The 12,328-nt window shown below is 33.3% G+C and overlaps 1 protein-coding gene across 2 annotated transcripts in view; it reads left to right on the forward strand.

The window, feature by feature from the left end:
* The window catches only part of LOC140447569 (putative serine protease F56F10.1), a 91,453-nt gene that overhangs the window by 18,667 nt on the left and 60,458 nt on the right, over positions 1–12,328 (forward strand). The window contains exons 2-4 of one of the 2 annotated variants that reach the window (XM_072540289.1): positions 474–724; positions 4,953–5,137; positions 9,066–9,301. In XM_072540289.1, coding sequence (XP_072396390.1) covers positions 530–724; positions 4,953–5,137; positions 9,066–9,301 — 616 coding nt within the window. In that variant the 5' untranslated portion in view covers positions 474–529. The remainder of the gene's footprint in view (positions 1–473; positions 725–4,952; positions 5,138–9,065; positions 9,302–12,328) is intronic. The other variant, XM_072540290.1, reaches the window with a different exon arrangement.

A 12,328-nucleotide genomic window follows, 5' to 3' on the forward strand; every position in this document is an offset into this window, starting at 1 on the left:
AGAATGAGTATATTAGGGGAAGTCTAGGGGAGGTACCAATTGTTGCCTAGGTTAAGATGATTTGGTCATGTTCAACGTGAGACGTAATCACCCAATACGAAGAATTGTTGATCTGCGGCTTCCTGGAACTAGAAGGAGGAAAAGACTAAAGAAGACCAGGAGGAGAGGCTTTGGCTGGATATGATGGAGAAATGTAATTAGAGAAGCCGAAACCGATAGCGATAAAGGCAAAGCGAATGATGACTGAATATTCTATTTCCAAATAGGCTACCTCCATTATCTTCTGTCATACCATGCCATTTATTATATTTTGTATTATAATTTTTCTATTGACAAACGTAGTAATTTTATTCTATATGTGTTATCTTGCATTTGTTGTTTTTTCGCTTATTTACTATACATTATACATATGATAAAACCAAACTGAAGTATTTTTCGTTATTAATATTAATACTTATCTTTCTTATCTTCAGGTATAAGGCAATCGATAGCTTCATTTTAGATGCAGTGTTACCAAAAAACTTAAGCGATGGCTAGATTACTTTTATTTACCACTGCAGTGCTTTTAATATCTATTTTCGGTACGCTCGCTGCTGGGGCTACTTTCTTTCGAAGGGGAAGAATACTTCATCCAGAAAAAGATCCAGAACCTAGCAAGTATGAAAGATGGTTTACTCAAAATTTGGACCATTTTAATCCCAACGATGAGCGAACCTGGCAACAGGTAAAAGTCTATACCTATAAGATTTTATGATTCAATTTACATACTTAATATTTTACGTACTTTCAAAAGCTAATTTGTTAAACAATAGCGGTGGAAGATAATTTTTAATGGATTTATGAGAATATACCACAAATCTTAAACTCTTTATTAATATTTTTTTGATTTATGGCCGCATTATAAGGCGTTGTCAAAATTGCAAGAGAGATTTAAAAAATGTTTATTAATAAGAGCGCAAATAACAATACAGCAAGCAAACTTTATTTTGATAAATTATAAATATGTGTATTTTTGTTTTTTGAAACCTAGATATCTCCTTACCAGTTTTTAAAATATCAACTTTTTGAACTATTTCCAATATTTTCTACATTTGGATATTTTTAAAACACACAGTTGGCATCAACAGATAATAAGCGAATTTAGTGTAGAAATTATTATTGTTTAGAAAATTCAACAGATTAATTATTACATTTCCCAAAAAAATATTCTGAAATAATAGTTTTTTACCATATTTTAATCATATCGTTTGATATCTACCGCTTATTAAAAATATATGTACAGTCTATTCAGTGGATATACGCGGGCATCAGATTAAATTAATTAGCGACGATTCAACTGCCCATCTGAAAAATTATTGTATACAGGGTGGTTCTTAAGTAATTTTTTAAAAGAAACATTAGATTCTACACTTTAAAATATTAGGATTTAAGCCAACTTGCTCTAATAAAATGTTGATATTAAAGAAGATACAGGGTGTTAAAGTGGAAATTTAAAATTTTATTTTCTAATCGTTTATTAACTAAATGAGTATGAGAAATTATAATTTGATGCATACTTTGTTATACCGCCAGATATGCTACATATGTGATATACATTTGCGCTTAACTTTCTTGCACTTTATTACTATCTTGCTTAACTATATTTTAAATAGGGTTAATATTTTCGAAATATTGAAGAAAATAAATATATCAGTAGGATACTTAATAATAGGATTTGACAAAATAATACGATAATAGGATTTGATATCAAACATTTTACGTTTTATAAATATTAAATTCACATTCAAAACGTTTTACTTATAAACCAAATATAGTTAAACTAAATAACATTAAACTTTTTGTCAAAGTACGCGTTCGATATGTCCACCGTTTTCTTCAACGCATTTATCAATACGTTCCATAAAAGATCGTCTCATATTAAATAGCATCATTGGTTCAAAAGAAACTGCTACAGTGTTTATTTCTTCCCAAAGTTGGTTGCGAGTGTTTATGTAAGTCTTGTAGACACGTTGTTTCCTTGTGCCCCATAAAACAAAATCGAGCGGATTAAATTCTGGGCTACTTGGTGGCCAAGGAAAATGACTACCCCGATCAACCCAACGTTCAGGAAAGTTGGTATTTAAGTATGTTCTCACTGCCCTCGTATACTGTGGTGGTGCATTATCTTGCATAAACCACATATTTCGACTTAACTTTAATGGCAATTCTTTCAACAAATCAATCAACTTATTTTGTAAAAGATGTAAATAGTTCTCACTATTCAAATTATAAAGTAACTCGCATGGTTCTAAAAAATTATTACCAATAATTCCACACCATACGTTTATTGTAAATTCATGTTGGAAATGCCTTTCTCTCTCAACATGAGTATTTTCGATATTCCAGAAATGATTGTTCCTTAAATTAAAAATACCATGACGTGTAAATGTAGCTTCGTCCGTAAATAATATTCTATCGACGAAAGATTGGTCAAGATTTTGCTTATGTCGGATATCATAAGCAAATCTGCACCTTGAAGGTAAATCTGCTGGTAATAGATCTTGCACAGGAGTGAAATGCTCACGATAAGGGGATAATGCTCGCGGTGTAGGATTTTTAAAACTGAAGTTTTGCTGATTTCTAACACTAAAGATAAACGTCATGTACTTATTTAAGAATCATCGTTAAAGCGAATCATTAATTAATCTTGTTGATCAGGCGTAATGATTTTCGGTCGGCCTAAGTTGCCTAAATGAACGTCTTTCACCTAAATGTCAAAATAGATGTTTAAATGTTTGGTGATTAGGTTCCAACCTGTTTGGATACCTTCTTAAATATTCCCTTTTCGCTGCACGCCCCTTAAAGTGTTGCTAACAATAAATAGCAATCATGTCTCTCATATCCATATTAGAAAAATTATTATGTCTTGGCATTTTCTACTAATCAAAACAAGACTTATTTTTAGTTGTTAAAAGCATTTGATACATCAGTCTACTATGTTAAAATTTCCCGTAATGCAGTGGGGTTGTCTAATGATGACATCAAAACTGTTATTATTTATATTTTAAACAAATTATATTATATTAAAATAATTAAATAAATTACTATGTTGGCTAGTAGCGCCACCTGCTAACGTATCAACAAAGCATACGTTGTTAAACTGTTCGGGCCGTTAGACCGTTGTCTTTTGAGATGAGTTCTCGACGTTTCACCAACACTAGGGATTTTTCCAAAGTTTTCGGCTTTCTTCTTTCTTTTGTAAAGTTTCGTTCTGTGTCTTTGTAACAGAATCTTTGATTTTGCTCCACATAATTATAACATACTCAGTGTTTTTAATTTTTAATGTTAATTTTTTAAGTTGTTGAAGTTGAAGCCTCAGCACATATTCCGTTTATCTTGAGCAACTGAGTATTCACCTTAGAACTTTTGGATTTTATTATCTTTTTTATCTTCAGTTTAATTTTTGATACAAGAAGGCTATGGTCTGATGGGACATCTGCTCCAGGGTAAGCCTTAACGCTTATAATGAGATTTCTAAATCTTAGATTGGTTAGATCTTAGTATATGACCACTACACTCCCTCCGGGGGTCGGGATTGAACAGAGAGATTGGTTAGAATAAAGTCAATCTGAGTTCTAATGCAATTTTGTTTATTATCCTATGGTGACCTCCAGGCATACAGTCTACGGGGTGGTAATCGAAACCATGTGTTCATAATCGCCAGATCTTCTTCTTGACAAAATTGAGCCAATCTGTCACCTCTATCGTTTCTTGCTCCTATACCATGATCATCTACTATATTGTCCACTTAGCATTTTCCTATTTTTGCAGTTAAATGGCCCATTATTATTGTAATTTCTTCCTTCCTGGTGTATTGTAGAAGTTGTTTGAGTTGTTCATAAAAATGTTCTATTTCAGCTTCTGATTTATCTGCAGTTGGAGCATACACTTGCACTATATTAGTGTTCACTGGCTTATCCTGTATTTCTCATAACATCATTCTATTCGAAAAGGGAACAAAATTTACAACAGCTGTTTGGATTCTCCTGGAGATAATTATGTTTTACCAATGTTTAATATTTCTGGGTTCAGTCTGTTCATTTCCTGCATCGTGTTGTGCGTCTTTCCTTGTTCGAACAAGCTCCTCACATTCCATGTCCCGAAATTGAAAAAGGATATGTTCACTATATAGTTATTTGGCACATTAGGGTGGCTTCTTCTCGCACGGAGATTCTTAGCACCCCTCGAGGTCCGCCGCGGACTAGGGACTATGTAATTGACCATATTTTGCATGGTTATTGTTTTAGAGAAATCTGATGATCTTTAATAGAGGGAAATCTGATGATCATCATTATAAAATTATATCATCTCCAATGTACAGGCTGCAAGTTTCTTCTTCTTATAGTAGTACCATCTTCTATTTCAGATTGGCAAAAATCTCAGCGAAGTAATCTTGTACAGCTCTAAACAGTAAATGTGAGTCCATACCAGTCCAATCCCTTATATTTTTCAACCAGGAATGTTTACGTCTTTCCAGTCCCGTCTTGTCTTTTATTTTCCCTTCGATTATTAATTTCAAAAGATTTGCTCTACTGTTTCTTATGACATGGTCAAAGTAAGCAGTTTTTGTCTTTTTAATTCTGGAAATCAGCTCTCTTTCTTTATTAAGGCCTTGAAGAACCTCATCATTATGAACATGATCCACCAGACGATTATTATTTCGAATATTTCAATGGAAATATCTAGGGCTAACGTAACTTTTTATTATTGTAAAAATTTTTCAAGTGGTCATAAAAAATATTGTAAGAAAGAACCGCAGATAAATAATTGAATATTACGGGATGTCTCACGAAATTAGAAAAATAAAGAGAAAATAAATAAATTACACCGTAGAAGCGTTTTGACACGTATATTTGGTAAATTATAATTGAGTACGCATGATGGGATAAAGAAGGAAAATATTTTTTTTTCAGAGGTACTACGTGAATGATGAATTTGCTAGTGGTAAAGGTGATCTCGCCTTTCTTCAAATTGGTGGAGAGGGAGAAGCAACAGCTGCGTGGATGACCAACGGATCATGGATCACGTATGCTCGCAAATATAAACCAATTTTGTTCCAACTCGAGCACAGATACTATGGTAAAAGCCATCCGACCACGTAAGCAGAATAAGTTTCATTTTTTAAACAGATTTTTATTTTTCCTTTTAAATCTAATTTAATCAACTCTTTTAAGGAAGGTCATTGCAAAATTGACAAGACCATTAAAGGTGGAGGGAGACATAATTATTTTTCTTGTATTCAGCTTCTTTGGATTTTGCCGATCAGCATGATAATTCTAACTTTAGATACTGTCACAGGAAATAATTCCACTGACGACAGTCCGAACCATTTTCACAGATTGTGCAGAAAAGACTAATATACTACGTCCTACACTTCTTCGGTCCTTATTTTTGTACTATATTTTGTCTTGCACTTTTGTCCACAGTTTAAGTATTAAAGGGGAGATAGGAGATCTTCAAAATCTAGATTCCAGTTTCTTTGTTGTTATTTATTGAGGATCAAACCTTTTAATCCGTTTTTTCATTATTATAAAAAGCGATCTCGCTTGCTCTATCTATACGAGGCATAATTTCCTCGCAATTTCCTCATTTGTGATGTCTGGTTGTTCTTCTGATATTGCAGGAATAAAATTATCCAATCTTAGACTGTTAGTAGTAGTAGATTTGTTGAGGTATGTATATAAACTTTGTCGAAATCTTCGATTGCTTTTGTTATTTCATCTTTGTCACGTTTGACTTCATTGTTTTTATTTTTCATTTAAGTTATTTGAGTTTTCCCGTGTGTGGTAATGGATTTCATTATTTTCATATTTTTGTTATTTCCTATAACTGTTCTTATGATTCCCTGTTATAGTTCCTGATATCTTCTGTTAATTTTTTTCTGACTTGTTTTGTGTTTTTTAAGTTCAATTTCTTCTATTTAACATATCGGTGCGAGTCTTTTCTTCAGGTCGTCTTCATATATGTCCTTATTTTGTTTTAATTCTACGAGTGTAGAAAAGCGTTGTGGGTATATTAATGGTTTCCTCTCTTGTCCAGCATTAATACTTCATTCGTCTGACGTCGATGCATATTGCATGTTTTTTTATTTGATATGATATAGTCAATCTCGTGATACAGTCGATCTTGTTTCAATTTTATTTTTTCTTTGATTAGTTATAATATTTTTTCTTCATTATCATGCTCCAACCTTCTGCGTCCAAAGTTGAACGTAATTTCTTTCAGTCTTGAGCTACCTGCACCCAATTTCCAGCGATTATTTTGTCTGTCGTCTGTCCATCGTGTAGGTGGTCTACCCGTGCTTCTTTTGCCTGCTCGTGGTCTCCATAATGAAATTTTTTGAGTTCACCACCCGTCGTTCATTCTGGCCACATGGCCCGCCCAGTTTCACTTTGGCTATGCTATACGCTCTATGAAATCTGTGATGCCTGTCCTTATTTCTTCGTTTCTAACTCTGTCTCTGAGAGTTAGTCCAAGTGGCAAGCGTTGCATTCTTCTTTGGGCTACTCTGAGTTTGGTTGCTGTAGGCTAGGTTAAGGAAAGTGTTTTGGTGCCGTAAGTCATGACTGGAAGCACACATTGGTCGAACGTCTTCTTTTTCAAATAATTTGGCATATTGCTCTTGAAGATGTCTGACAGAGCGGCCAATGCTAAAGTGATAATTTCTCTCATTCCTTTGTTAATTTCAATTGTATCGAATGCTTTGCGAGAGTCTACGAAAGCCAGGACCAATGGTCAGTTGTATTCGATGGATTTTTCTCTAATTTCTTTTAAGCAGTGGAGGTAGTCGTTGGTGATCAAGTTTTTTCTGCCTGTTCCCTAGGTTGGTAAAAACCTAATTTTGTTCTCCAGTCTATTAGGTATCATTCTTGTGAATAACTTGTAGAGGTAGTTTAACAGGCTCATGGGTCGGTAATTCTCGAGGTCTGTTGGATCGCCTTTTTTGTGTAATAAAGTTGTAAGTGCACTGTGCCATCTTGTAGGTGTTTCACTTTGGTGCAGACATAAGTTGAACAATTTCTTTATGCTCTAAAATTCTTCTTCTTCAATCTTTGCGGCTTCTATAACAATATTTTCTTCTCGTGGGGCTTTATTTCTTATCATTTACTTCAGTGCGTTCCTTATTTCGTCTGTTGATATATTAGGGATCAATTCCAATCTTTGGTTGACTAATCTTATTGCTGAATTTTCTAATTTTTTCTGTTAGTTGCTCATCATGGTTTTGTTTACTTCTGTATAATTTTGTATATAAATCTTCTACTACTCTTAGTATCCTTTATTTTTTAATTTCATTATTTCTTTTTTTCTCCTTAGAACTTTGAGAGTCTTGTTCACTTTTATGCTTTCGGTTGTCTATCCTAATAGATTTTTATATTCTTTTACTTATCTCTCTCAGGGCATGATGTTCTTTGCTTCTATTACTTTGAATTGTTCTCCTCTCTTACATTAATGCTTGTATTTGGGGACTTATTCTTTCGTTACATAATTTCTTTTGGCAGTGTATCTTCTGGCATTTCTCTGGCTTTTCCTGTATTCTTATGAATTTCGAGAATGCTGTTGATGTGTTCTTCAAATGCATTTATATTATTAGGCTCTGTCCAGGTAGCTGTAGACTTCTTTTTGATTATGCGATATCTCTCTTTTCCAAGATCTATTTCTATCGACGCTTTCACCATTCTGTAGTCGCTACCTGTTGAAAACTGGTTCAGGACTATAACATCTTTAAAGATTTGCTTCTTGTCAGTGATCATAAAATCGATTTCGTTCCTAGTTTTCCATTTTCATTTTTGTAGAAAAAGCGATTCACTTGAAATAGATTGTTTTCCAGCAGGAAACTAAGTAAAGTTTTACCACGCTCGTTCCTGTTTCCCAAACCAAATTTTCCCAGTGATGGTTCTGTCTCATCTACCTCTCTTCTCGTTTTAGCGTTGAAGTCACCACATATTATGTTAAAGTGTGCTTTTGTATCGTTTAGGGCTAAAGTAATGCTATCTTAAAGTTCTTCTCTTTCATAGTCCGCATGGTCAATTGTTGGGACATATACTTTTTTTTCAAACTATATCTTTCACTAAGTTTTAGCGTTAAAGAAGCTACTTTAGTAGAAAAACTTTTTATTTACTGATATAATGCTGTTTCATGTTTTCTGTGTACGAAGAAGCCAACGCTTCCTGTTGTTTCAGTTTCACTACCGACCTGATAAAACAATTGATCCGATTTCAGTTTTTTTAGGCTTTCCCCTCGTTGTTGTACCTCGCTAACGCCTATCACATCCCACTTAATTTTCTGCGACATTTCTGCTTCTATCTCTATGGTTCTTTCGTCTGTTGCTAGGGATTTAGCATTATATGTACGGACGTTGAGTTTTAAAGGTTTTCTAAGTTTGGTATGTTTACTTATCAGAATCTTATAACCCCCAGAATCCGTGGTACAGACTTGCAATTTTGTTCGAGATTCTGGAAATCTTTTCCTGCTCGACTAAGGTAATACATTTTGGGATAATGACATTTTCATTTTATTTTAGAGGGGGTTTGGCGTGATTTTAAAACCTGCCAAGCTTGCCAAGATGTGTTGGCCGATTTAGGTGGGGATAGTTTGGGAGAAAACAGGAAAGGGTATAAGGACCTGACTCCCTCATAATAGGAAGGAGGGATGTCAACGGCTAGCATAAGGCAGGGTCACCAAGCCCTGTAGCAGCCTATTCTCTACCGAGCTTGTAGAGAAGTGCTACCTGCTACCTTATTTTTTCTTAAATTTCAATTTTTGTAGGTTTTGAAATTTGATTAAATTGAGGATTATTTTAGTGTGAGGTAAAGTTTAATAACTGTAAAGGACGTAAAATAGCCAATCCTTCACTCTAATCCTATAATTTGCTGTACTGAAGACAAACAAATTGATGTACGATACTACATATATACAAGGCTTTACTTTTATTTTAAATATAAGTTTATGTAACAAGCAAACTTATAGCAGAAAAGAATAGTTTGGTTTACTATTTGTTAACTAAGTCTTTAATTTTTGTATTTCAGAGATTTAAGTACCGAGAATCTTGTATATCTAACAAGTCAGCAGGCCCTAAGCGATTTAGCATTTTTCATTGAAGCTATGAACGAACAACACAACCTAACTCCAGATGTAAAATGGATTGTTTTCGGAGGTTCTTATCCCGGAAATTTGGCCGCCTGGGTACGCCAAAAGTACCCCCACTTGGTACATGGAGCCATGTCTGCAAGTGGACCACTTCTCGCAGAATTAGATTTTTCAGGTAATTTTTTATAGTTATAATTTCCTGGATATTGCCAAGCATAAATTAAATAGAAATGAACTTCTAAATTTTAATAAGAACCTTTTTGAAAGTTAAGCTTTAAACCAATAAAAGTAAAGTAAGCAAAATTTTACTATAAATAATGATATTCTTTGTAACAATCGAACGACCCATCAGAAACGATGGACGCCAGTGGGTAACAATAAAACTCATAACTTTCTTTGGAAGCCAATTGTTAGGCTTTGTCTAGCTCAGTCCCTGAGGTGTGAGAACGTGTTATTTAAAAATGTAAATCTAAAAAATGAATTTGGCTGGGACAAATAAACCAAGATATTAACTAATCATATTTAATGTACAAGAAAAATATAATTGAAATTTTAATATTAAATGAAACAACACAGCAAATCCTTCCTAAAACTTTACAGAAATTTTAAATTGATACTTATGGCACTATTGGCTTCACATAGGCGACTGGATGGTATACTCCAGTAAAGAAATAATGAAATGAACCATACGCGTAATCTCTTAAGTTATTAAGTTATCGTATAATTTAGCTGTCCCTATGAGTTTTACCAAGAAGCGTGTCAGAAGTGGAGAATTGATTTTCTATTTAGTGTATGGCATATTAAGAACATATTCAGGAATTCCATCTTCTAGTTTTCCTTGATTTTCTGTCAATGTATTACCCTTCTTACCTCTTCACTTCTTTTGTTTGAATTCTTTTTTGTTTTGTTCAATTTCGGGTAAAATTTTCTAGCCTCTATTGGCTTATTTAGATCTTGTAGTTCTTGAAGTTCTTTGTTCATATTTTCTCTCTTCTTTTTGCGGTGGATTTTTTTTCTTCCCTACGTAGGTATTTATATTCCTCCTTCGCTTGTCGGGCTCTGTGCCACTGCTACACCAGTAAATATGCTCTATTTTTTCTTTCTGTTATAATCTGACATTCTTCGTCAAAACAGTCATTCTTTCTTCTTTTTCTTTGTTTACCGTCTATGCTTAGTAATTCTTCAGCTGCTTCTTTCATGATGTTTTTGTACCCTTCCCACCGTTTTCTAGTTTGATGTTTATATTCTCTATTTTTGTTTCCATTTTCGAGTACTTGTTTGTATCGTTCAATTTTAGAACCTATTTCTTTTTTTTTAAAGTTTAAATTTTTGGCCCTTACCCTACTTTCGAGCCAGTAGTGATCAGAATCCACATTTGCTCCTATTCTGGTGCGGACGTGTATTATATTCGATCGGTGTCTTGAGTCTACAATAGCATGATATATCATATTTACTGTAAGTCCGTCTGGTGATTCCCAGGTGCGTTTGCGTATATCTTTTCGAGCGAAGTTAAAATTATACAATCGATTCTAAAATAAAACCTACTATGAAAACATTAGTCATTTTTGAAATCAGAGCATCAAAAATATTTAAGATTCAATATTTCTCAAGCACCAAATTTTTTCATTTTGTTGGGCTATTTTATCATTTCTGTTCCATACCATGTAAGTTAAACGTTTACTTTGAATTCCAGTTCTATCTTTGACGGAATTTTAAGTTTTTTATTGACGCTTTGCTTCGTTGTGTAGTTGTAGGAATCTGCTAATTCAGCTGTTGATCCATCTGTTGTGTCTTTATTTTACTTTGTAAACACATTTCGACATAATGCCATGACATTGATTAATTCCGTTATTAAATAGACTTCTCGGTTATTTGACACTCGAGAGAATTCAATTTTTCGGTTATTTGACACTCAAGAGAATTAAATTTTTCTCAGAAGTAAACTTTGAATCTTGATAATTGCGTTTCGGTATGTTTACTGCCATAAGCGCAATACGTAGAATCAATTGCGGGGAGTATTGTATTTGCAACAGAATGATTCATATAATGCATTACTCGATGTATAACTTCCTCTAAATAAACACGTTTTAGCATGTTTTTAGAAAACATTATGTACATACAGACCAAACAGGCATCTGCGGTTGCTTTGGTTTGTTTTTTAACCAGTAGGAGTAAACTAAAAAGACAGATTCACACCCAAGAAAGTTACTAGAAAAGTCACCAAATACATCTTCTTTTTTGGTTATCTCTCACACGTCGATTCTAACCTAACTTTGTTTGTTTATGTTTGAATAATAATTTTTTCCAATTCACTTCCAATATATATATTTTTTTTCTAATTACAATAAAAAAATGTTGAATTGTTATGAAGAAGTTGAAGAATTTCTAGAGTTTATTTATCATATTGTATTAGAAAATGTCCGGAACGTATATGAAAGCGATATATTCGTGAAAAATTATATCTAAAATCCAATGGAATTTTACAATATTTCATCAGCGCATTAACTTAAACAACAAATATTGTATGCCACTTTATAGGAATATAACCAGTTTATATAATAATGAACGACACATATTTGGAAGATCTGGGCGGTTGTTAATTTCATTTAAAGTGGGCATTTCATTCTTGAAAAAGTTTGTCGTACAGATGTTTTAACTCTTTCATTGTATGTTGCAAGGATAGAAGGTCGACCGCCAATATTTTTAGGACATCTTACTGTTTCAGTCTGCTTATATTCCTTAATTGTTTTATTAATAGTTGAATTCGCAACACCTAAAATTAGCACATTACTTTAGTACGTCTTGATTTTAACAATAACTATTCTGAAAAATTAGCCTGTTGCCTATTTTATTTTTGTTACCATTGCTGTTATTTTCATTGCAGGATTATCAATTTTTATTTGTTTGTACATGTTTATAATGCATTGTTTTTCATTTGATGATAAATGACCCAAATCTACTCGGCGTTTTTTAGGTGGAGAAGGATAATTACCAGTAGTACTTAACATTGAATCCATATTGTATAACACTAATACGTCGCTAAATAGTTCTGAAAAGAACTGTTTTTTGTATAGATGCAAACGAAAAATCTAAAAATTAAAGGAATAACGCAGAAAATCGTCGATATAAATTTTGAATTTTCAAATTTCATAAATGTCATTAGTGTCAAAATGTCATAATTTAGTGGAGTAAACTTGCCTGC

The sequence above is a fragment of the Diabrotica undecimpunctata genome, chromosome 8 (genome assembly GCF_040954645.1).
Source record: "Diabrotica undecimpunctata isolate CICGRU chromosome 8, icDiaUnde3, whole genome shotgun sequence".
NCBI classification, from domain to species: domain Eukaryota; kingdom Metazoa; phylum Arthropoda; class Insecta; order Coleoptera; family Chrysomelidae; genus Diabrotica; species Diabrotica undecimpunctata.